The 26,569-nt window shown below is 45.2% G+C and overlaps 2 protein-coding genes across 5 annotated transcripts in view; one reads left to right on the top strand and one right to left on the bottom strand.

Annotated features, from left to right (window-relative positions):
* On the top strand, positions 1–12,763 carry TMEM14A (transmembrane protein 14A). Of its 3 annotated transcripts, none has more exons than XM_073336239.1 (5): positions 1–243; positions 3,167–3,252; positions 4,316–4,417; positions 9,238–9,325; positions 12,100–12,763. In XM_073336239.1, exons 1-5 carry the CDS (start codon positions 35–37, stop codon positions 12,137–12,139), a joined length of 525 nt encoding a protein of 174 aa, XP_073192340.1. In that variant the 5' UTR covers positions 1–34; the 3' UTR covers positions 12,140–12,763. The 3 variants fall into 3 exon arrangements, with proteins under 3 accessions (XP_073192340.1, XP_073192341.1, XP_073192343.1); XM_073336240.1 differs by lacking the exon at positions 1–243 and adding an exon at positions 250–446; XM_073336242.1 differs by lacking the exon at positions 1–243 and adding an exon at positions 250–435.
* Positions 12,655–26,569, bottom strand: part of LOC140908652 (glutathione S-transferase-like) — a 27,015-nt gene continuing 13,100 nt past the window's right edge. For both annotated transcript variants that reach the window (XM_073336238.1, XM_073336237.1), the window contains 4 exons: positions 25,023–25,155; positions 21,797–21,938; positions 17,723–17,854; positions 12,655–17,031 (listed from right to left, as the gene is read on the bottom strand). In XM_073336238.1, the coding sequence (XP_073192339.1) occupies positions 16,909–17,031; positions 17,723–17,854; positions 21,797–21,938; positions 25,023–25,155 (530 nt within the window). In that variant the 3' untranslated portion in view covers positions 12,655–16,908. The remainder of the gene's footprint in view (positions 17,032–17,722; positions 17,855–21,796; positions 21,939–25,022; positions 25,156–26,569) is intronic.

Below are 26,569 nucleotides of genomic sequence, written 5' to 3' on the forward strand. Positions count from 1 at the left end.
GGTGCTGTGGGCCTGGCAATACCCTACGTTTCCCATGAGGGGGCAGTACGCCCGTGTGTTACGATGCGGCGTCCACAGAGAGGAAGCAAGTGCGGGGCTTGGAAGCGTTGTAAGCAGGGCCGCTCCGGCGCACGCCCCGGGGCCCTCCCTCAGGCAGGGGCTCCGGCTCAGCAGCAGCAGCAGGAGGCGCGCGGAGGAGAGTGCAGAGGGCGTTGGAGGCTGGAGCCGGGGAGGTCTGTTCAGGTACAAAGGGCTCCTGGGCTCGGCCGGCCTGCAGGGGCGCTTCCCCCTTTCCACCAAGGAGCCCGGACGCCTGGCTTGGGGGCAGCCGGTGTCGGTGTCTCTGCAGAGGAACGGACGGGACGGGAGGAGCTGCAGTCCTTCGCCGGGACTCGGGAGAGGACATGAACGCGCAGCTGCTAATGCCCTGCGGAGGCAAGCGCGAGGTGTGCGGGGAGAGGTGCCCAGCTTGTCCCCCGGGATCCCCCGCTGGTCAGAGCCTCCCTCCCGCCACTCCCCGCGCGCGCGATGGTGGAAGTTCCCGCGGGGCCAGAGCCGGGTTCTCAGCTGCAGCCCTGCGGGGTCTGCAAAGCGCGACCCCCGCCTTGCGCCAGCGCTTTGACATTCCCTGGGAGGGCACGGAAAGGGGGGGGGCTGCCCTCTCCACCACCCAGCTGTGCCTGAGAGCGGCCCCGGCCACACCCCCGTTTGCACGGGGCAGAGCAGGGTCTCGCCAGGCCTACGCAGCAGGCTGAGGCGGGCAGTATTGGTCTGCGTGGTTACCAGAGCACCCTAACCAGCGCGGAGCGGGGCTGCTTTCGGGTTCACCCCCTTCTAGAGTGTGCGCACTTGTGTCCCCCTCTCTAGTGCCGACAGGTCAAACACCACTGGACTTGAACAACCCCCTCTCACTCCCACTTAGTTCTGGCCTTACTGCTTGGTGAAGTGCCTAGGCCAGATTACAGCTGGAAGATGGGATGCAACATGAAAAGGAAAGTGACCTGCTATGTTGGTGCCAAGTTATTGATCATAACTGGGACTGCTTGTCACCCTGTAAAGCTAGTCGCCGCTTCAGAGTTGGCGTGATGGGGCCTTTGGGTAGTGAGCTCTAGGCCGGCGGACCACAGGACAGATCTTGGCAGCTTTGGTGCTCTGTGCTGGGGCAAAGGTGTGCCTGTGTGGAACTCATTGCAGGACGAGGAGCCCTAGATTGTACCCTCTTCAAACCATGTCTCTACCTGCGGGGTTTGTAGGCCTCTAGTGCGTATCTCGAGGGTCAAAATAAGTGCAGTCATAATGTTGGTGGTTAAATCATAACACGTGCTTGATCAACTCTCTCCCTGCCTACTCTGTGTTTTGTTTTTTAACATTTAAGATCTAGAAAACCTCCCTTCCCAGGACACAACCCAAGGCAGATGGAGAAAGGAATGAGCAGAAAGGAGGAGGCTAGCTCTTTGGTTGGGAAGGGGGGAGATTTTATCTACATAGGAATAGCAAACTTTTGCGTGATTTTTTTTTTACACATTTAATGTTTTTACTATGGGATTTTTAATGTAACACTCCATTATTTGTAGTTCTGTATTTGGTGAATTATATTACTTATTTGTATAGCACCCAAAAGTGTGCAAGGAACTTTGCAGAAGGGACAGGCCAGTAATAATACCTAGCTCTGGTATAACACTAGCACTTTTCATCAGCAGAGCTCAAAACATGTTTTTATATCATGCGGTAAAAAGGTCAGTATCATTGTCGCCATTTTACTCATGGAGAGATTGCTTGTTCCCCTCCCTGTGCCTGAGAGAGCGAGCTCCCTACCCCAGTCAGTTTACTGCCTGTAGCTTCTAAGGCCCTAATCTTGGCAAGGACTTGCTCATGCGCATAAGTCTCTGAAGGACTGGAGCCTAATTTTAGATATGCTACAATGTGTAAGGTAAAAGGGCATAGACAGCTAGGAAGATGTGAGAAGGAACAAGAATTACAGTAAAAAGATCACACAGTCAGGCCTGCCCAAAGGGGACAATTGCTCAGGGTCCCGGGCGATTTAAAAGGGCCCGGGGCCCCTGGCCGCCGCTGCTGCCACTGTGGCAGTGGTCAGGAGCCCTGAGCCCTTTTGAATCACCCAGGCAGGCTGCAGGGCTCAGAGGCGACGCTGGGGTGGGGAGACAGGAAGGTCGGCCACCCACCTGCCCTCCCCAGATGCCCGCTTGGGCAACTTGTCGACCGCAGCCAGCCCCAGCTGGGGAGTGGAAGGACAGGGCCAGAGCTGGAATGGAAGAGGCAGGGCCAGAGCCTCTCTTCTTTCAGCCACGCTGCCCAGTGCAGTGCAGCGGGGGCTCAGCTTGTCTAGGGACAGTGACCGAGAGAGCTGGAGCCCTTCCTGGCATGCTCAGAGTCAGCTCCTGTTCCCAGAGGCTGAGCCTGGGCAAGGCAGGGAACGGCAACAGCAGCAGCCCTCTCCCTGCCCAGGGTCAGCTTCTGGGGACAGGAGCCAACTCTGAGCATGCCGGGGAGGGCAGGGGAGCCCTGGGTCACAGGCCCACGGTCACCAGAAGCTGAGCCCTGAGCCCGGGGCGGGGGTGGCCTGCTGCTGCCGCAGCCAGGAGCTCTCCCAGGCAGCTGCTGTGCTGCACCGGGCAGCATCCAGGAGTGGCTCCGGAGCCTGGCTACCAGAAGAGCAGCCGAACAGCCAGGGGGAGCCGGGCCGGCACAGCAGGAGGACAGAGCACCATGCTCAGCTAACATGGTATGGGGAGGAGGGGACGGGGAGAGCGCGAGGGCCCCAAGCTGGGGGCAGGGTGGGGAAAAGTCACATAGGAGGTCATGCAGGAGGGGTCACGTGGGGGTGTCACGTGTCCCCCTTCTTAGCTGGTGCCCCCATTTGTGTCCCTCCCGCTAGTTGCCTCTGGCAGGGCCAGCAGCGCAGCACTGCTCACACATCAGGAGGACCAGGGGCCCATTGACTGTTCAGCTGTGGGGCCTGGAATTGTTGTCGGTGGGTCAGCCAGTTTAAGCACATTTTGAATATTGCCACAATACTGAAATTTGTAACTTATTATTTATTATTGTTTGGGATCCTCATGGATAGCACTTCATAATCCTAAACAGGAAAACTATTTTTAAAGCAGAATTTGTCCTTCATTGTTGCAATTTGTTGTCTTTTTTTTAGAGTTGTGATCATGGCTATTGACTGGATTGGTTTTTGTTATGCGGCAGTGGTGGCTCTTGGCGGTGTTGTAGGATATACTCGCAAAGGTAAATGTGGGGGTGGCAGGATTTGGAAATGGAGGGATTGATTCTCTACTGCCTTACACCTTGTGAAGTCATTTACACCAATGCAAAGGGGATAAATTGCTCCTAAACCAGAATGATGGTATTTTAAATCCACTTCACGCTAGTGTAAATGGCTACAAGTCAGATCCTGACAAGTAGTTCAGACCAAGTCAGGAAAGAATTACTGCATCTGCTGTCTAGATAAGTGGTGGGCAACCTGCGGCCCATCAGGGTAATCCGCTGGTGGGCTGTGAGACAGTTTGTTTACGTTGACTGTCCACAGGCATGGCTGCCTGCAGCTCCCAGTGGCCGCGGTTCGCCATTCCCAGCCAATGGGAGCTGCAGGAAGCAGCGTGGGCACCCAGGGCTCCGCTCCCTCACCCAGCTGTGGTCCCGGCCTTGGCCCCCTTACCCCTGTCCACGTCCCTCCCCTCCTGGAGCCGCGACCCTGCTCCCTGCCCCAGGTGGGGGAGTATGGATGGGGTAAGGGGCGGCACGAGGTAAAAGGTTTGGGGATCACTGTTCTGTAGTGATGGAAGAATCCCTTTTGTCTCTGTAGTAAGTGTCTACCCTACATAGGCACAGCGCCGTAGTGTTTCTAGTGTAGACATACCCTAAAACAGAACGCAATAGAGAATCTGGTGTATGGACTTCACAATACCCAGCATTGGGACTTTTATTTATTTATTTATTTTATTTTCATTTTAGCAGTTCTTTTAATGGGTGACACACAGGAGACCATTCTATTCTTGCATCTTTTCAATGGTTTCTTCTTTGTATTTGCCCTTCTCCCTGTCAACTTGGCCAGACTTATCAGGCTGTTATACAAGACCTACTCTTTGAAAATTACATAGTAAAAATTATTCTTTTCCAGAGTAATTCGTAGCCAAAATGTGGGAAAACTCCAGTTCATCTCAGATTTTAGTTGTAGCAGCAAAGTATACAGTAAATTGTCTAATAATAATAATAAGGTATTCTGTAGTCTATTTTTTTCAGTTGTTCCTCACGTTTTCATTTTCATATTCCTTTAAATGGTTTGCTGCAGGAAGTATAGTCTCTTTGGCTGCTGGTCTCTTCTTTGGTTTGGTGTCTGGTTATGGAGCGTTTTGTGTAACACATGACTCCAGAGATGTGAAGATATCATTTTGTAAGTATTAAAATGTGTACGGTTTTAAAATAGACTTTTACATTAATGAAAGACTGTTCAAAATACATATTCTGTTTAATTTTTTGCATCGTATGACACCTCAGTCTTCCTGACAGTTTAACTAGTTAGACACTTTGTTTCAATTTAGTCTTTTAAAGTTGGAGGCTTTATACATACAAAATACAGGTAATAGGATATGACAGATGTTCGACCAACTTCTGTTGGTGGACGGTACAAGCTTTCAAGCTCCATGGAGTTCTTCTTCAAGTCTGGGGAAGGTAACCAGAGTTTCTAAGCTGCACATGCTGCAGGAGGCCACTTAAAATGAAGTGGGCAATTAAGGGTTATCTCACCTATCTTGTCTCATATCCTGGAACTAACAAGGCTACAACAATGCTGCAGGCAGGTAAATGTTCTCTTTACGTATACACCTCTACCCTGATATAACGCTGTCCTCGGGAGCCAAAAAATCTTAGCGCGTTATAGGTGAAACTGCATTACATCGAACTTGCTTTGATCCACCGGAGCGCGCAGCCCCGCCCCCTCGGAGCGCTGCTTTACCGCATTATATCCGAATTTGTGTTATATCAGGTCACGTTATATTGAGGTAGAGGTGTATTTTAAAAACTCTCTTCTACTGTTAGATTTTTTTTTAAAAAATTGTTTTTGACTGCTTGCAAAGGTCTGAGCCTGCAAAAACCTACATGCATGTTTAACTTTGTGCATGGCAACAGCCCTAGTGACTCTGGAGCTCAATAAGATGATGTAGGTCTGATAAAGCTAAGCATGTGCATAAGTTTTTACAGGATCTAGGCCTAAAAAACAATAGTCACAACTATCTCCATCTCCAACTCTGATTGTAACAAGGGTATCCTATAATAAATGGTAATGCAGGGGTCAGCAGCCTTTCAGAAGTGGTGTGCCAAGTCTTTGTTTATTCACTCTAATTTAAGGTTTCGCATGACAGCAATACATTTTAACGTTTTTAGAAGGTCTCTTTATATAAGTCTATAATATATAACTAAACTATTGTTGTATGTAAAGTAGATAAGGGAAAATGTTTAAGAAGCTTCATTTAAAGTTAAATTAAAATGCAGAGCCCCCCGGACTGGTGGCCAGGACCCAGGCATTGTGAGTGCCACTGAAAATCAGCTCGCGTGCCGCTTTGGCACACGTGCCATAGGTTGCCTGCCCCTGGGTAATGCTTTGCTAGGAAACCAGGATAGTAGCACTCTTACTTTTTACATGTATGGGAAATTATGCCATACAAACACGAAAGGCGTGTGTTACCAGATTTGCCCGTTACTTTGGGGTATGTTCATTTATGAGGGTAACTCTTTGGGGTGGGGTATTCTGTAATTCTATCAATGTACTGCTTGTGTTTTCATCCAGAGCTCTACTTCTCCCTGCTGCAAGTTCCCTCCCAATGGAGCTCTCCTGCAAGGACCTAGGTTCCCCAGAACTGGGTTCCTCCTGCCCCAGAACCAGCTGAACACACACACACATACATTAACAGAGCGCATCTGAGCGGACTGGGTCTATCAGCACTCCCAAGCTGACCCCTTATGTCCCTGGACTCAGCAGGCTGGGTCGAACAGCACTTCCAGGCTGACACCCTCATATGCCACACGTTGTAGTGGGGGGGAAGCAACCAGCTTAATCATAAAAGTTATTTATTGCCAAGTAATAACCATACAAGGAGAGCCAAACAAACAAAACAGTTACAGTATTAAATCTATCTTAAATTTCTTAAATTTCATTACAAAAGTCAGGTTTAGAAAACTATAACTGATCACACAAGTCAGGGTTAGAAAGCTATACCTAGAATAGAAAAAAAAACAAAAAAACCCAGCAGAGAGAGAATTGGGTTCTCACCACTCTGTGAAGCTTGAACCGGTCAGGGTTCCCAGGTGGTGGTGGTAGCTGAGGGTCCAGAGTGCTGGAGACAGGCAGAGCCCCCAGCACAGTCAGTGAGGAGAAGATGAAGTCCCAATAGAACTGATGCAGATTTTGGATCCAGGCATCAGAACCCTTATTTGAGCGTGGGTAGGGGTTTTTGTAGGGAAATGACGATGGTTCAAGGGAGAACACTAGATTTGTTTATGGGTAAACTGGTGGCTCAAGGGAGTATACCAATGTTGTTTGTTCAGGCTGGACAATAGGAACTGATCATTCCTGGCTATGGGTGGTGTTTCTTCGAGGGAGCTCACAATGCAAGTAGGCAGCTTCAGTATTTTGGATACCAATAAAGGATTTATTACAAGAATTCGTCTAATAACTACTGAGCTGGGTGTGTGCAGGCGTGGGTTCATTAACATCTGGAGGAGAGATACCCCATCATGCAGTGCTTCCCTGCTTTTCTGGTCCCAGAGTTCAGTGCAGTTCTTACCTTCGAATCTCTGTTGTCTATTCTGTATGTTAATAGAGATGCCTCCCTGTTCTATTCTCGATGCAATTGAGGCTAGGAGAGTTGCCTTAATCCTGTCACCCTTGTTCCAGAGGGGTTTAGGTGTGTCTTTCGCTACCTTCTCATTGCTTTTTGTAAGTCTTTCTTCTGATTGGTTTTGGTTCAAGCAGAGACTATGGAGGGGTGGGGGGGGAGATGTCCTTCGTGAGTCAGGCAGGCTGGATACTGGGCCTGATTTCACAAGAACACAGAGCTGACAGAGAACATGAGTTTCCATCTTCAGTGTTTTTATAAATACATTGTAGACTATGTTCTGACTTCCTTGAACTCTTGAATTCAGATTTCTATGACTGGAGCAGTTGTGAGAATTTAGGCCTAAATATTCAGAAATAGTCCATCGTTTTTGAGTGCCGAATTTGAGACGCCTGAAGCCTGACTTTTCTTAGGTGGCTGAGCGCCTACAGCTCCCATTGGCTTCACTTGGAGCTGGGGGTGCTCAGCACCTATGAAAATTGGACCCAAGGTGTCTCAGCATTCTTGAATAATCCAGGCATGGGTGCCTGGTCAGTAGAGCCTTTATGAAATGGACACACTTTTTAACCTGGAATGGTGGTAAGTATATTCAGGGCTACAGGCGAAGCTCATGTGATGGAGCAGTCTTGTTTTTGCTGAGGCACATGCCTGAGGTCAGATTATGGGAGCATAAAAGAAAAGCGGTGATTAGAAATCACTTTTGCTTCATTGCTCAGTGAGTGTATGCTTAGTGAGTGGAATTTTATGATCTGTATGTAGCTGTCAGAACTTGTCTTAGTATTGTGGGATGAGCCTAAAGAATAAGTTTATGCTCCCTTCCCAAGCAAATTCTTGTCCACTGTGACTACACTGCTGTGCATAGGGCTGGCTTGTGGGTTCTGGAAAGGGATACTTTGGGTTGCTCCATAATAAAAGAGGAGGAATTTAGCTTCACTGCCAGCTGCAGGAGAAGTAGAGGCCTGCTGCCTATGGTGAGACCCATGTTCTTGCCGACACTTAAAAATTATTTCAAGTGATAGTTCTTCATCTCCCCCCACCCTCCCAAATAGCTGTCTGTATTTTCTGGTGAATCTTTCCATTCATATAGCATTCTACTAATGTATCAAAAACCCCTATGATGGACAGTTAAGGATTCACTGGCATTTCCATTTTACAGATGGGGAAAGAGTGGTAGGAACATTGTATGATTCCCCCAGTAGCCTTAATTATGCCAGTGTTGGAGTTGGGGTTAGAACCTGTATTACACTGCATCAGATACCCTATCACACTACTGAGCTATCCCATCTCTTTTAGGCCAATGTGTGGCATTGGCCAATGTCAGAGGAACTAGCTGGGCTGGAACTTTTGGCTCCCCTGATGCCATTAGTGGCAACTCAGATGGCACTGCCTCTCACAGCCAAGAATTGGTGTCAGGTCTGCCCCCCCCCCCCACCTTGTGAACCAAAGAGCCTGGGGCCATATCATAGGCCACATCAATAGCAGTGAGAATAGAAGTGAGCTGTAGCTCACGAAAGCTCATGTTCAAATAAATTGGTTAGTCTCTAGGGTGCCACAAGTACTCCTTTTCTTTTTGCGAATACAGACTAACACGGCTGTTACTCTGAAACCTATCAATAGCAATGTTCTTTAGGGAAAATATGTGACAAGCAGCTGTTTATATTTTCAAGGCAAACTTTGCAACTAAAAGACTTAACTTTTTTTTATTGAAAGCAGAGATTAGCCTTAGCATTTATAGGTTCCTGAAACTGGGGGTTGGGAAAGGAGCTATATGATGTGGGGATTTGTGAGGCAGTGTCAGTCAACTGGTACAATGTGTAGTGGCTTATACAACTCTCCTAATTGCTCTTTGCATGCAAATGTAGCGGAATAATTCACACTGTTTGACAGTGTTACGAGTGTCTGCAAAGTAAGATTCTGCATGTTTCTATATTTAGAAATGTTACTTACAGCTGAGAAAATCAGAGTACTGTATTTTGAAAGATTTTGGGGACTGTAGGTTAAATTAACAGTGCACAGTTGTTCCATCTCTAGATCTCAAAATACTCGACAAAGGAGGTAAGCATCATTACCCCCATTTTACAGATGGGGAAACTGAGGCACAAGGAATTGCCAAGTGTTAACTAACAATCTAGTGACTGAGCCAGGACAAGAACCCAGGTCTCCTGAGTTCTAGTCTGATGCTTTATCCATTAGGCCAAACATGTAGCTTGGTGCAATATGCTGTTAGACCAGGGAGAGTTCTATCACATAAAGTTTCACAGCAGAAGGTAGTGAAAGGTGTATTTGGTAGTCCTTTGATAAGTAACCACAATCTTGAAAATTCCACTGATGAATAGTGTTGGGGAAAACAGTAAATATGGTGTTGATTTGTCTGTTACAGTTTCAGCTTTTATTTTGACCATTGTAATGGGAATGAGGTTCAAGAGATCCAAGAAACTAATTCCGGGTGGACTAATAGCTGGTTTAAGGTAGGTGTGTATATTTATGTTCAGTTCCTGCTGCAATGATTTCAGCCTATTTCAAATGGTAGCCAGTTGACATCCAATCCAAGAACTTGGTGATTGAAGTTGTTACTATCCAGTGATTGTTAGATGGACTAAATGAAATGACCATGAAGTCCAGTTTCCAGTAGACAGCTGAAGTCCAGTTTCCAGTAGACAGCTGTCCACAAAAAATGCACATCTGATAGTAATTGGGAGCCTCGGAAAAGAGGATACTAACAGTTAAGTATCAGTGTGTATTGATGAAGGCCTTAAAAAGTATGTGAGGTAATTATGTGCCAAAGTTTTCAAACAGGAATACTTAAATTTGGGCTCTTAAGTTCATATTCAGTGACCTAAAGAAAAATGGCCTGGCTTTTCAGAAGTTCTGAGCAAATTTCACTGTAGTCCATGGAAGATGTAGGTGCGTTGAAAATAAGGCTACTTTTATTTAGTTGTCTTGATTTAGGTAGCCAGGTTTGAAAATTTTGGCCAGTATTACTGCATATGATGACTCAACTGTTTCATTCTCTGCTGCTGTTCTTTATTCTTACATATAAAGAACAATTTCTATATTTATTCCCTAATTTGGTTCCATAGTAATTCCAAACTTATTCTCTGTGACTCCATCTTGCAAAACATTTTTCAGTTTGCAGGTAAATTGTTTTTCTAACTGTTCATACTGCAAGATGAACGTGCAAATCAATTTTTTCCTACATTTTACATCATCCTTATTGAATGATTTAGCTGTGAGAACTTTCATTGATGGTGCATGCAATAGAATAAAAAATATCCTCCTTTCTCGGAGCTATAGTGTCTGTGCATGGCTAACAAAGATACGCATCAACCAAACCGTCAGCTTGGTTCTCATGGTAGAATCTTCAGTAGGGATTAATAAATTTTAAGGCCCCAAGTAAATATTATGATCATAACACAAGCCACAGAATTTCACCCAGTAATTCCTGCCACAAACCCTTAACTTCTGGCGGAGCTAAAGTATTGTCAAGTGATGTAAGATGCAGAAAGTATTCGGGTCGATATTCAGGTCCTAGGCTGAATTTGCAGGGAAGATACTTAGAAATATCTTTTTAACTTGTAAAAAGAAATTGTATATGTTGTCACTGAGAGAATAAATATGGAAGTCTGGTGTCACTCTTCTGACAATAACTGCATTTCATGCATGCAGGCCATGAATAAAACAATCCCCTTAGATTAATTATGGTGTCTTCATTAACATCTAGTACAGAACTCTTTGTACGGCTAAACCAGCTCACTACTAAAACTAAACATACTGGATGAAATTCTGCTCTGAATTCACTGGGGCTACCCAGAGTGCAAGTCAAGACTAAGACTGTGTTTCAAAATGGAACCATTGCTGGCAACTGTTATCAGCAAACTTTGCAAGTGAACTAGTGCAACTGCAAGTGTAGATAAGGTGAAACCATGTTCAGCATCATTTCAACTAACTGTTGTAAACAACGGCTCCATTTCCAAGTGCAGACGCAGCCAAATACTCTGTTTTAACCCATATAGGGTTAAAAGATACTTAAGCGTTTCACACCACTCTTAATTAAATCTTCCTTGTAGCAACTCTGTGTTGGACTGTGCCTTTTACTGTATTTATTGAAACACTGTGAAGACTATTTCAGTTAGAACATGAACTTTATGCCTGGACATGAGCACTTTGTCTGGAAATCATTAAAACATGCGAAAGAATTCTGGTAACTTTGAAACCTAGAACACACTGGAAAAGCAATTCAGTATTTTTGTTTTCAAAATCTCTCCCTCTAATGGATCAAAACTTAAAAGAGTGGTGTCTCCAATCATGTATACCTTAATTATATTCATATAACTCAGGGGTGGGCAAACTTTTTGGCCCGAGGGCCACATCGGGGGTACAAAACTGTATGGAGGGCCGGGTAGGGAAGGCTGTGCCTCCCCAAACAGCCTGGCCCCGGCCCCTATCTGCCCCCTTCCACTTCCCACCCCCTGACTGCTCCCCTCAGAAACCCCGACCCATGCAACGCTCCTTGTCCCTTGACAGCCCCCTCCCGGGACCCCCGCCCCTAACCGCCCCCTGGGATCCCACCACCTGTCCAACACGCCAATCAACCCCCCCCCCCACTCCCCTGACTGCCCCGACCCCTATCCACACCCCCATCCAACGCCCCCCCCGTTCCCTGACCGCCACCTTTCCATCCCATCCAACCATTCCCTGTCCTCTGCCCCTTATCCAACCCCCTCCCCGCCCCCTGACCATGCCAGAGCTAGTCATGCCGCTGCACTGCCTGGCAGGAGCTCAGCCCCGCCGCCCAGAGCGCTGGCAGCATGGCGAGCTGCAGGGCAGGGGGAACAGTGGGGGTGGGGCCGGGGGCTAGCCTCTCCGTCCGGGAGCTCAGGGGCCAGGCAGGATGGTCCTGCGAGCTATAGTTTGCCCACCTCTGATATAACTCCATTCACACAATTATAGGTGACAGGAGAATCAGGCCCAAAAGATTTATAAGATTGCACTTTCTAGAACCCGTAAGTCCTGATTCTCACTAGTGTTATATTGGTGTAATTTCACTGACATCTTCCAAGGTATGCTGGTATACAATTGGTAAATGCAATGGAGAACCAGATTCCAGAGGTATTTTAACAGATTTTAGGCTCCAGATTCTTTCATCTGTACCCAATAGCAAATTCAGGAATGGGCTTTATGCTATTTGATTGTTCATACCCAAACTTTGTGTTTTTTACTTTTGTTCTGTGTTTTGATGCAGCCTTTTGATGATTTTGAGATTGGTTTTTCTGCTGCTGTAAGAGACAACAGCAACTAAGGACTGAAATAGGAGGATCATTTCCCTTCAACAAGCAGACAAGCTATTTGTACTTGAAGTATGTCTGTCTGGTTTTTGGGTTTTTTTTCACTGTAAAAGTTAACAAATACATCTGAAATTTAATTCCTCAAAGTTCTTTCATATGTTGAAAGCTTTTTCAATTAAACAAGAAGGTTTTTGATAGTTTGTATCATTGTTTTCATTTAAGCAATTTATTGGCTGGATTTTTTTTTTCCAGAGGTGCTGTGGGGGCATAGCACCACAAAGAAATCAGTGGATGTTAGAAATGTTCTGCCCCTTTGAAACTTGAGCTTGTTTGGATGTGTCACTAAACTAAAAAGGGGTATAGTATTAAACCATAATCTTGGAAGCTTCTAATATCAAGTAATCAATAGAAGCTCGACATAACATGCAAACTAAAGTCTTGTCAATATTGATCATGTAATGCACTGTGTTTTATCAAAATCACTAACAGATGAGGGTATATGTTTCTGCTCCATATTGCACTGGAATATATTTTGTTTCCAAACATGTAAATATCTTCTTCCACTGGATAGAGAATGTATAAATTGTTACCAGTAATCAAATAAAAGATGGAACATTTAAAGCAGTTTCTCTTTTAATCTTTCATGTTGACCAACAAACTCCAGAGACCATTATTTGTAGTGTCACCTGTGAATGGAAGAGTTTTGATTGGTAGCTGTGTACACTTTACCTACTAAGGGTCCAATTCAGTAAGGTGCCCTCAACTTCTATTGAAATGAATGGAAGTTGAAGAATGCTGAACGTTTTGCAGGATTGGGTCCTAAAAATCTCACTTCCAAACAAAACATGCCCAGTTTGCAGTTGTGATATGAAGCTGACTCTCAGAATTGAGTGGAGCTGCACAGGGATTCACTTCACCTCTTTACAATAACACTCCCGCACCAGTGTCTGGATATTTCCAGCAGCTAACTGTAGTTGGCTTCTGGCTGATCAGCGAGGGCTGCAGCTCTCCCTGTAGCTTCAAGGGATGACTGACTGGCCTTTCCTAGCTCTTCATAGGGCAACTTTGCTACTTGTTTCTTGAACATTTGAGGAGGTGCCAGTAACACTGTGCCTCCCTCTTCGCCACATGCAGTAGGGGTTCCTGGGAAGGGGAAGGAAGGCAGAACTCCTGTTCCTCAGAAAGATTGGTTGAGAAGACTTTATAATTAGTACCACTGTGTTTTTTTGTTTAATGTGGTTAGAACAGCAGTTCTCAAACTGTGGGTCCCAACCCCATTTGAATGGGTTTGCCAGGGCTGGCTTAGACTTGCCTAGATCTTAGACTAATATCTGTGAACACAGACACTGTGTGTTGCTTCTGCCTAGCCAGGTGGGTTTGTTAGTACAATGGGAACAGATAAGAACAGCTACAGTGTTACTGGGCAGGGTGGGAGTATAATATACGAGTGCACACTTTCAGACTGCCTCAACTCCTATCTCAAGGCAAGGTCAAGCAACCAGCTGGGAAGGGCAAGGGAGGATGTGTGTTGGGGGGAGCAAGGGGCAGACATAAACAAGAAAAGCCTGGCCTTGGCCAGTACGCAACCTCACTCCTTACCCCTCCCATGGGATACAAAAGAGGTGGGAGGAAGACCTCCCTCCCACCCCAGATTCATGACCCTTCAAAATGGAACATGACCATAAGTTGTAAGGGGTGGCATTGCACGTACATTTGGGCCTGCTAAGGAGGAGGAGGTGGGAATGAGGAACAGAGACACAGGCAAGGCTCTGTAGTGTCAGAGCTGGGAAGGGGGATGCTATGTAAATGCTTTGCAGCATCAGAGCTGGGAATGGAACACTGAGAAACAGACTCTGCGGGCTTGAAGAGCTATGGATATGCTTGCTTACAACTAAACCCAATAAACATCGCATTGCCAGCACTTCTGGTCTTCTGCTTTTTGTCTGCGTGACAGGAACCAGGGGAGGAGGTGAAGGGAAAGCCCTCTTACACTCAAGGTACAGGCCTCGTGCCTGGTGCTGAGGCCCTTGGTCTTCCGCTTTGGACCCCATCCCTAAGGCGGAGGGGGCTTGGGTGGGCTCAGGCTTTGGTGGGGTCATGTAGTAATTTTTATTGTCAGAAGGGGGTTGTGGTGTAATGAAGTTTGAGAACCCCTGGATTAGAACAGTGGATGAAAAGGGTTTAAGGTGTTGCTTGTTTCCATGCAATACTCAGAGCTGTGCATTCTCTCCTGCAACTAGGAGCCTAAGTCAGGTCAGCCATTTCTCAAAAAAACACACATGCCAGTCACCCTAACCTCCAGCCCATTGTAGCTACTAGGTCTCTAAGATCCTTGTTTTCAAATCCCACTTCTGCCTGCTTTGGGGCAAGGACTTGAAGTTGGGTCTCCCACAACCCAGGGGAGTGCCCTGACCACCAGGATACAGTGTCCATCTCTCTCTCTGACCCAGTGAAAATTTATTGATACAGAGTGGAACAACTTCAACTGGGAGATCAAGATTCAGCCCATAATACCCAGGGGCTAGGATACTGGAGAACTGGATTCTAGTCCCTGCTCCAAAAAAGGTCACCCACATCCCAGGAGAATGTCTTGATCACTGGTTCTTACTACCCACGCCCATTCCCAGTTAGGTTGTTCAGGGTGTGTTTTGGGAAGATGATCTGAATATATAGGCAGGGAAGATGTAGTTTGAGAATCCCCCTAGGGCTTAGGTGTTATCCAGCAATGGGCACCTAGAGGACTTTGCCAGCAGAAATTTAGGGCACCTCCAGCATTAGGCAGCAGCTTTTGGGGAGGTTTAAAGGTGTTAAATTCCTCTAGGGATCTAGCCCATAGTCTATCAACAAGATTTGTCTCTTGTACAGCTACAAAGTTAGTCCTTGGAGTAGCAAGAGGAGCTAGCAGCCCCCTCCCCAAAGTCCTTGTTTTTTCATTTTATTTACATGGTATATTTAGCTGCCCTCCTGTATATGCAGAGGAAACAGTGTAGCAAAGTAATCAGTCAGATCTAACCCTCTTGAAAAGATCACCAGCAAAGAAATAAAACCAACCCCTTTATGTTCCCTGTCCTCATTAAAGAGGTCATTGGCAGACTGGAACTTATTGAAATTAGCCAAGGCTCAAGTGTAGTTGCTGAAAGGATACTGAGCGCACTTTGGGCTTGTCTAAATGGCTTTACACCCATTAATGATACATCCATTAATGATTCTTGTCAGGCCCAGGGAAATCTCCTCTTGTAGCAAGTGCTCTCCAGTGTCGGGTCACAGCATAACCTGTGCACCTTCCTTAGGGTTCCCAGAAATAGTCCAAACAACCTGAGTAGGAATAGCCCTTGCAGGGTTAGTTTATTACAAAGGAAAGCTCCAGCATCTCTCCCCACACTCATGTCCAGGTGTCGCACTGGCATATCTCATTATGCCTCCCCTCAGCTTTCAGCCCCCTCTGGCTTCAACTCTCCCACTCAGAATCAGCAGGCATCTCCCTTGGCTGCTCTTCGACTGCAGCACTCTCAGGCCATGGTCCTCTGGTTCAGGAAGCTCAGCAGGCTTTGCCCTCTGCTGCTTCCTGCCCATTCCTTCCTCCTTCCAGGGAGGGGCTGCATAGCTTTCTGCAGGTTTTCTCAGGGCAACTCTCTTCTGTACCTTCTGTTTCTCCTGTGTTCAGACAGCCCTCATCTGCCCCAGGTGCCCTCTTAAGCTTAATTGGAGATCAACTGACCAGACACACGTGCACTGGCTTCTTCCCTCTTCAAGGGATGTTGGTGACACTAATACTTCAGAGGCCAGCAGCCATCACATCTCTCCCTCCACCCACCATCTCTTCAAAATGGACTAGCAGTGGGGAACTGAGCTCATTGGGAAACAGTAACATCCTCCCCTTGCCCACCTTGGCAAGGTGAGGAGTCAAGGATGATATGCAGCATGGCTGGCTGTTCCTCCAGTCACTCATCTCCCCTTCGAGTTGCCTCATAATGGGCTGGAAATGTGGTAAAAGAAGAGCATAAACATCTGCCAGCTCCCTTTGCTACTCAATCATGTGTTGTATTTAATTAGTTTGGCATATTTGCAAACAAAACATTTAAAATGAGAGTTTAACCCAAATTTTGAAAACTTCAGAGATTCAAATGGTTTTTCCTTTCTGCTTATAAAATACGAATTACTGTAGAGTTCTGAACTCAGCATATTTCCTTGTGTATGGGAAGTACTTCATGCAGCAGAAAAGGTATTAAAAGCTTTCAAGGTCATTGGGAGCACCAGTGTGATCAAAATCCAACCGCCATGAAATACTAATGGAGGTAGCGTGGTCCAGCGGGTAGGAAAATGGAGAGGGAATCAGGGATCGGGCACACCCACTTTTCTAAAGCACTTCAAGAGGTACAGCTGTGCATACTAACCTACATGTGTTATTAATAAATGAGCTCCAACAGAAAGCAATGAGTGTTTTATTTCAAGTAAATGTATCTTCCAATTACAAAAGTATTTAACAAGTTACCCTAGTCTACAATACATTGTAATCTAGTTATAGCTATGGCAGTGACATTTTTAAAGTGTTATGTTTCTGCATGCTAGCATTTAACATGTCTTGCTAAAAACTTTCAAAATCCAGTTTCACAGACTAAAGCCAAGAAGAGCCCATTATCATCTAATCTGACTTCCTGTATAGCTCAGGTCATTAAATGTTTGAGTTATGTGAAGTTTACAGCTATATTGAGCATGGCTGAGCTACTATACTGTTGGTGCAGTGATTTTTAGTAACCACATAGTGATTAGATGTTGAATATTTTCTTCACCTGTGCAACGTGCTTGTCATCTGCTGGTGATTTCCTCTGGCTACCAGGCTGCAAGAATTTCTTAATTGTGGGGATGTTGCTTATTCTTCCTTTAAAAGCCTAAAAGAAGAAGCAGTAAAAAGCCTTTCAGATTAAGGAAATGACATTCAACTTCATAGATTAAAATTCACAATGTATTTAACAAAAAATTTGCATGAGCAAAAAAACACACAAAACAAAACAATTGGTAGCTATTTGTGGCCAGATTTCCAGAAGAGGTCAGTACTAGAGCTGGCCAGAGGATGAGCGTACATTTTTGTGGCGACTTTCAAGGTTTCAAAATTTGTTTTGTTCCAGATTGTAACCTTTCTAAGGTGTTCACACAAATGAAATTGTGTTAATGTCTGTTTTCAATTTGGGGAGCAACAGCATGTGACAGCATGGTGATTTGGGCACCAGCCTAGGACCTAGAAGACCCAGGTTCAAGTCCTTGCTCTGCTTTGAGTTGGTCAGAGCAACTTGAACCTGGGTCTTCCACACCCCAGGCCAGTGCATGAGAGTGTCTCCCTCTAAAAAACCGTCTTCATCAAAATTGAAACGTCTCTCTTAAGCATTTTGGCTTCAATGCAGGGGTTTTTTTTGCTGAAAATGTCCTGAGCAGCTCGACTCTTTCCACAGCATCTACCACTGAGAATAATGAGAGCTCAAGTGCTGCAGTGGCTCCAAGGGCTTAAACATCAATACTTTACATTGGGCAACAGAGTCTGAATATAAGTGTATGTTCCTTGGTGAGATCAGGCGATTCAGTTACCTGTAACTGCGGGAATGGGGAGAGTATATCAGGCTTGCACTCTTCTGCCATTAAAATGGCCTCAAGCAGATGGACATCCGCCCAGCTAAATTGGTTACCAACAAGAAACTGTTGGCTATGCTCCTTTAAAACCTATGGAAGATGAGAAAACAGAGAGGTCTTAGGGGTACAAATGGGAAATAGCTTACTTACTTGGTTAAATATGGATTTGTGAGGACTAGTCCAAGCAAGAGGTCTGAGGTGACAAGTAGAGGATTGTGGGCAATCAGAATGCAAAGTCATTTAATTCAAATTGGGTCCACGATTCAGTGTATAACCTCTCCTAGGTCAGGATAACTGCAGGACTTCAGTCCCCAAGAAGGAGATTCATGGCAATGGTGCAAACAGAAGGGGATTATTTGTAGAAGTGGTTAAGAAATAGCCTGATTTTGTAGATTTCCAAAAAAACATTTGATAGTGTAGCTAGAGAACCACCATAGTAAATAGTATGAATCTATGGAGTCTCCAACAAAATCATCAAAATTATTTAAAACTTGCATGTTAGGGGGCTTATTCCTTCACCCACTTACTTCCCTGGTCCTTCTCGCATGAACAGAGAGCAACAATACCCGAAGTCCGAAGGTGCAAACAATTCGATGTTTATTGGGGTGAACTTCCAGCAAGCTTAAATACAAGTTCCTTTTTTCCTTATTTTCGAATCCCAACTTACTTCCTGTTTGCCCCTAATTTATATAGTAATATTCTTAGCTATACCTTAACCAATCATTTTACTAAAATTTAACTAACCAATCCTAACATGGATTAGCTAACCAATTATATCCCATCACCTTAGTTTACACCCAGCAAAATTAGTTTACACCCAGCAAAATTAATTATACAGCAGACAGAAGCAATCACAGAACCAGAGACCATGCCAATAAACAATAGCAAAGTGGGAACTATAATGACAAAACAATACAGAAGTGAGGATTTCACAACTACATCTGTAAAGACATAAGAGTTTCCCAGCTGTGTCTATTGATAAGTGAGTTCTTACCAGACAGAAAACTATCAACCTCAATTTCCTTTTACAGCTTCTAGGCACTTCCCTTTCTCTGGAGGTGACAGGCACTATAAGGACAGGATTAAATTCCTAACAGCCCAATAGCACCTTATTTCAATGTGACTAGTTTGGAATGTGAGGATGTGACCATTCACTTCCCAGCTTATGGCTGCCTCTGTCGCTTAGCCAAAGGCCTTAGCCTAAGAACAGGGCCTCAGACTGTCACAGTAAGAGAAGGCCCTTACACTGGCAGACAGTGATTTTGATTCTTTCTTTTATACCTCTAACTAGCCAAGTGATAGGAATACACCTAAATTCTTAGAGTATAGGCCTTTACAGACAGGCCTGAATATCTATATCCTAACATTGCATCAAAACACTCAGTGTGAAGCAAAGATAAACCAGGAGCTAACAGACTGGTTTAATGTTAACATTGCTCTCAGACAAAGTAATACCTTGTCCCTCATCTTGTTTGGAGTTGCTATTGAATTTAAGTGACAGATTGTCACAGTATGGAAATGAGCACTGCATGGATAAATGGCAAGCTTGGAGATTTAGACTTTGCAGATGACATCTGTCTTCTAAATAAGACAGCTGAAGATAGACAGCCAAAGACAGATGGTCTTGCAAGTTCTGCCAAGCAAACAGGTCTTATTACTAAATCAAAGATGGAAGTTATGAAAATTAATTTACCTACAATGATTTTCTGTACTTGGAAGGTGAAGCCTTAAAAACAGTCAATAAGTTGACTAATCTAGACAGTATCACTCCCAGTACTGGTGACTGTGTTTGAAATAGAATCCAGAATAGGTTAAGCAATTGCTATATTTCAAAGTCTCAAGTCCAATGTGGTTAACAAAACAAACTTAAGATCTTCAAAAGCAACATCCTAAGCATCCTCCAAATGGAGAAGAGTCCATCCAATGCAAACTGAACATCGTTCAGTGCAGATGTATGTGTAACATATTCATAGTAAAATGGACTAAAAATAAGTAATGAAGAGATCCTAGAATGGGCACAACTAGCTACAACGATACAAGCAGAAAGGAAGAAGAGCTTGACTTATTTGGGAAACCTTGCCCAAAAGGAGGTTACCTAAACAAGCACTATTTGGCAACTCCAGGCAAGAGTGAGAGAGGCCAAGCTAGAGACACACTCCGTAGCATTATAATAGCTGAAGTGGCATAATTACATCTCAATAAAAAAGACCTGGAAAAGTGAACCCAGGACAGGGATGATTGGTGCTGTTTGACTTCGAACGTATGCAGCTGATGGTGCAGGAAGAATGATGAGGATGGTGATGACTGAATTTCTTGCATATTGTAAACACTGATTCTGCTTGTGCAAATCTGAGGTTCTGCTGAGGAGACATCAGGTGAAGCTGCATAATTGAGGTTTTGCATTCTTACTGACAAATCCACCCTTGGGCATTTCTGCTTTACATGTGACACTTCCTGTACAACTCTCTTCCAGTCAGCTCTCCATGAACTCCTGCTGTGTGCATATTTTTTACAGTGCTCAAAGATTTTAGAAAAGGCTGCATATTTGTCTACAGCTCAAGAGTGAATAAAGAGATAGAACTCATGTACCAAATCATGAAAAATGTATTCAAATTTCCTCATTACTCCCAAGGTGACTTCAATGGGAATTTTAGTAACCATGACTAGGGCCCTACCAAATTCAGTCCATTTTGGTAAATTTCAGTCATAGGATTTTTTAAATCTGAATTTTCACGGTGTTGTAACTCTGGAGGTCCTGACCAAAAAGGGATTGTGGGGGGTGACACAAGGCCATTGTAGGGGGCTCACGGTATTGTCACCCTTACTTCTGAGCTGCTGCTGGCGGCAGTGGTGCTGCCTTCAGAGATGGGCAGCTGGAGAGTGGCGGCTGCTGGCTGGGAGCCCAGCTCTGAAGGCAGCTTCACTGCCGGCAGCAGCGCAGAAGCAAGGGTGGAATAGTATGGTATTGCCACCCTTACTTCTGCCCTGCTGCTGGAGGTGGGTCTGACCCAGCCCATGCAAGGGAAGAGGAAGTCCTGTCCCTCTACAACCTGGCTGGGGCTAGCAGCTGGTGCCTGGCACATGGTAAGAGCCCCCAGCCAGGACGCCTCCAGCCCTGCTCCTCTCCAGCACTTGGAGGTCAAAGGGGCCTTGGGGGCGTGTGTGTGTTGGGGGGAGACCACAGCACCCTAAGTGGTCACCCACCCGTAATGCTGGCCCTGCCCCCCCCAAAATGATGATCCCCATACCATGCCACCCTCGCTTCTCTGCTCCTGCTGGTGGGAGCGCTGCCTTCAAAGCTGGATGCCCAGCCAGCAGCCACTGCCCTCTGGCCACCCAGCTCTGAAGGCAGTGCAGAAGTAAGGGTGGGAATATCACGACCCCCCTACAATAGCCAGATTTCATGAGGGAGACAAGATTTCACGGTCCGTGAAACATTTTTCACGGCCATGAATTTGGTAGGGCCCTAACCATGACAAAGGGACCCTCAATCTTAGCTGGAGCCACTAGGAGCTATTGCAATACAAATAAATAACAGTTTTGCCTGAGTAAAGATTGTAGGATTAGCTATTAACACTTCTGAATCACAACTATATTTAATTCAGAACAGCAGAAACACTTGAACTTCTTGGAAAAATATACCCTGATATATGCTCTCAGGACTGTATCCCAGCCATTGATGTGCATGCATATACCACTATGGTGCTAGTGAAGAGTTGGTATCACTGTGTTACCATGGTCTAAACTACTTTAGAAGAGCTGGATTCTGCCATCCCTGCTCACAGTGAATTGCATCCTACTCTGTGAGTGGTCCTACTGAGGTCAATGGGGGCTCTCCGTGCCAGAATCAGCACCAGGTTGTTTGGTGGCCCCCATTCTATGAGGTTTCCCCGAGCAGTCCTGCAGTCCTACAACTCCACCTGCCCTGAGGACATTTCCTCCTGTGCAAGGGAAATTTCAGCAAACACCATTGTACAAACTGTTCTTCTCTATGATCTGTCATGTCTGAACTGTTGCCTCACTGTTACTTACCTTTTCATAGACTGGGAAGTATCTGGTTGTGGCCCTCTCGATGATTAAAGCAAAATTCTTCTCCTTTGCCTCAGGTGGTTGGAAAGGGAGAAACATGATCATTCCCATCAGATCTGTTGTTCCTTCCACGTACATATCAATCCTGAAACAAATGGTTTTTATTTTCCGTTTAGAGGTGTCCATTGATTTCTGAACACTTGACTTTTTGTCCAGTCAGCTTGTTATTTTATTGTAGTGCAATGGCAGCAGTACTCAGGAGGCTAACTCAGCCACTGCACTACAACAAAATTGATTTGACCTCTTGATCTTTACCTGTGCTATTAGTAATACTTTAGACTAGAGGTTCTCAGTCTTCATTAATATGAGATCCATGCTGTCATAAATATAAAGGGAAGGGTAAACCCCTTTAAAATCCCTCCTGGCCAGGGGAAAGCTCCTCTCACCTGTAAAGGGTTAAGAAGCTAAAGGTAACCTCGCTGGCACCTGACCACAATGACCAATGAGGAGACAAGATACTTTCAAAAGCTGGGAGGAGGGAGAGAAACAAAGGGTCTGTGTGTCTGTCTATATTCTGTCTTTGCTGGGGATAGACCAGGAATGGAGTCTTAGAACTTTTAGTAAGTAATCTAGCTAGGTACGTGTTAGATTATGATTTCTTTAAATGGCTGAGAAAAGAATTGCACTGAATAGAATAACTATTTCTGTCTGTGTATCTTTTTTGTAACTTAAGGTTTTGCCTAGAGGGATTCTCTGTGTTTTGAATCTAATTACCCTGTAAGGTATCTACCATCCTGATTTTACAGAGGGGATTTCTTTACTTCTATTTACTCCTATTTCTATTAAAAGTCTTCTTGTAAGAAAACTGAATGCTTTTTCATTGTTCTCAGATCCAAGGGTTTGGGTCTGTGGTCACCTATGCAAATTGGTGAGGCTTTTTACCAAACCTTGTCCAGGAAGTGGGGTGCAAGGTTTTGGGAAGTATTTGGGGGGAAAGACGTTTCCAAACAGCTCTTTCCCAGTAACCAGTATTTGTTTGGTGGTGGTAGCGGCCAATCCAAGGACAAAGGGTGGAATATTTTGTACCTTGGGGAAGTTTTGACCTAAGCTGGTAAAGATAAGCTTAGGAGTTTTTCATGCAGGTCCCCACATCTGTACCCTAGCGTTCAGAGTGGGGAAGGAACCTTGACACATGCTATGAAAGAGAGATTGTCCCAGTGGCAAGAACAGCAATCGTTCACATGAAGAGTAATATTAGGAACATATCTCTGTATTTTTAGTTGTGCTATTCAAAAGCTGTTTACATTTTGAAATTCCAAAAAAAAAAAAAGCAGGAAAACCAGCTACAACCACAGCTACACTGCTGATCAGAAAAACTTTTTGAATTTTGACAATAAATGGAAATTTTGGAAGAGGTTTTCACCCTTTGTTTTCCCTCTTTCAACAAGCTCCAATTTGTAGCAGATTTTTTTTTTTCTTTTTTAGTAGCAGGAAACACAGAGGCACCAGCAAGATATATACGTATATAACCAGCAAGAGCTCTACAGAACATTTTGAGAACCAGCACCTTTGGTTTTTGACAACAATAATGCTGAACAGGTAGCAAATGGTGGAATCTAGATTTACATGATCAGTCCTATTCTAGTCAAGGGTAGAATATAGGCTTCAGAATTGTTAATTTGTTGGTAATGATGCTGAAAGAATCGGAGCTGAAAATGAGTTCACAGGGCAGGGGAGGGTTCGGGCGAAGGCTTTCCTGGTAAAATGAACACATTTATTTGTATATAATTGATACCACAAACATTGAACCCCATAAAAGGATTCCCACTGAGTTAATTTTCAGGAGAAAGCTTAATATGTTCTTAATATGTTCTCTCAACACTGATGTTTTTGTTATGACTTCGTTAGGAGGGGTGGACAAGGAAAATTTCATTGCTCACATGTTAAGCTATAGCACAGCAGTTCTCAAACGGTGGGTACTCAAATGGTGGGTACCCCAAAGTGGGTCACGACCCAATTTTAATGGGGTCGCCAGGGCTAGCTTAGACTTGCTGGGGCCTGGGGCCGAAGCCAAAGCCCAAGGGCTTCAGCCATGGGCAGTGGGGCTCAGCTTACAAGCTCCCAGCCTGGGGCTGAAGCCCTTGGACTTCAGCCCCCCACCCACGGCAATGGGGCTTGGGATTTGGCCCCCCGCACCCAGGACAGTGGGGCTCAGGCAGGCTCAGGCTTCGGCCCCACCTCCTGGGGTTGTGTAGTCATTTTTGTTGTCAGAAGGGGGTCACAGTGCAATGAAGTTTGAGAACCCCTGCTAATGCTGTGAAACTAGAATTCTTATATACGATGAAGTCCTTGTCTAAGCAACAGAGTATCCAAAAATTGTTTTGCTTTAGGAGATTGTAGAGTGCATATGTACAAACAACAATCTATGGTCATTTTTAAAGTGAACAGAAGTTTTCAGTTGAAACTGGCTGTTTTTAAATTGGGCCAACAGGCACAAACACACCCCAGGCTTCCTCCAAAGATTAAGTTCTCTGAACCGTTATCATTAAATAGGAAAGAAATTAAAGTAAATACCAAGGCATATGAGGCCTTTATTATTATCCCATTAAGGATTGGAAGTTGCCTCAAGAACTTAAGATGCTTCTGGTCTCTATATAAATTAAGAAACTCTGTGGAGAGCCTTAACAGTATCATCAATTTGTTCGTGTTCATCAACAGTCATAGGGAACAAGTATTTAATCATGAGCTCTTCAATTTAGCAGAGAAAGGTATAACATGATCCAATGGCTGGAAGTTGAAGCTAGACAAATTCTTACTGGAAATAAGGTGTAAATATTTTAACAGTGAGAGTAAGTAACCATTGGAACAATTTACCAAGGTCGTGGTGAACTCTCCATCACTGGCACTTTTAAAATCAAGATTGGATGTTTTTCCAAAGGATGTGCTCTAGGAATTATTTGGGAGGTTCTGTGGCCTGTGATATACAGGAGGTCAGAAAAGATCACAATAGTCTCTTCTGGCCTTGGAATGTATGAATCTACCAGGTACATAATGACCATGAATCAAAACTCTGGGTTTGAGACATCAATGGTGTTTGGACAGGTTTATCATTTTAATATATATGCGGGGGAGAAGGGGGTTAAATTTCTAAGCAGTATTCTTCTTTATCTACTTCAGGCAAATGTTCAAATAAAGGAAGTGTATATTAATAAGGGTCGTGTTACAGTACAGTGCTCTCTCCCTCAGGTCCTTCCCATAGAGATTGTGTTTCCCTGCTATGTAGCTGAGAATGGCTCTGGTCTGCACCATCTTCATCCCATCAATTTCCACCATGGGCACTTGTTGAAACAGCAGGGCTCCATCTTTGGAAAGGAAAAGAAGTTAAGTCACTCAGTTCTCAAACTGTTGTATCATTGCCTGGATCTGAGAGAAAACGCCTTATAATTTACATGGACATTTCCGGTTATGTTAGAGAGATCCTAAGCTTCTATTGCCAGAGTGAAGGAATATGCAGTACACCTCTCACGCAGGCCATATCACATTAGAGAAGTGGTCTCATGAACAAAACTCCCCTTCCACTGACAATCCAGATTAAGCCAAACAGAAGAAAGTTGTTCTTAAAATATGACTGTCCAGACCGTGGCTCTCAACCTATTTACCAATGTGGGTTGCCTGTGCAGCTCTCTCTGTGTTATGTGGGCCGCATCAACAATCCATTATACACACACACACCCTGTACATCTACAAAAAAAATAAGGTTTACTATTTGTAAAATGACAGCAATACCATGCAAATCAATATAGTACCTTTCTTTTCAACACTGGCAAATATCTACCAAGAGCATTTTGAATTAGCAAAATAAGTCAAAACATCAAACTGTTAAAATTAATTAATTTACTGAAAGGGTGGCATGGCATGATATATTGTTACCCTCACTTCCGCTCCGCTGCTGGCAGCATAGCTGGGCTGAGCGCCTGGAGAGCATGGCTGTGGAGCCTGTCTGCAAAGATGGGGAGCCCTACCTGGTGCAGGGCACCCCCCACCCAGGGGCTGCCCCTACAGCCAGGGAGTGCTCCCCCATCATCCAGAGCCCCCAAACACTGGATGACCATCCAGAGACTGTGCCCCAGACACCTAGAGTCTGTCCCCCATGCAGTGGCTGCACCCCCCTCCCTGAAGCCCTAGCCCCCTGCACTCCCTCCCAGCGCCCCTGCCCCACCCTCCCTGTGGCCCTAGCCCCCTGCATCCCCCCTCTCAGCACCTCCTGTCTACCATCTCACCTGCATGTAGTTCAGCTTGGCAGCCCACCCTGCCCCTGCAGTTCTAGTGCCAGGGAGCCTGCTCCAGCCAGGGTCACCGGACTCACAATCCTACTAGGGTAGGAGGGGGGAGCTGACACCTGGGCCTGGTCTCGCACCACCCCATTTTTGCACCCCCGGAGCAGGTGCCCCTCCTGCCCCACCCTAGTTATGGCACTGAGGATGTCACACGGGCCACAGCTGTGTACTGATTGGGCCGCAAGTGGCCCACAGGTTGTGAACCACTGGTCTAGACACAAACTTGCACCAGTTTAAAAACTACATCTTTAAGGGTATGTCTACACTACAAAATTATGTCTAATTTATAGAAGTCAATTTTTAGGAAGCAATTTTATACAGCCGATTGTGTGTTGTCCCCACTAAGTGCATTAAGTTGGCGGAGTAAGTTCACACTACCGAGGCTAGCATCGACTTTCGGAGCGTTGCACTGTGGGTAGCTATCCCACAGTTTCTGCAG

The sequence above is a fragment of the Lepidochelys kempii genome, chromosome 3 (genome assembly GCF_965140265.1).
Source record: "Lepidochelys kempii isolate rLepKem1 chromosome 3, rLepKem1.hap2, whole genome shotgun sequence".
NCBI lineage: Eukaryota > Metazoa > Chordata > Testudines > Cheloniidae > Lepidochelys > Lepidochelys kempii.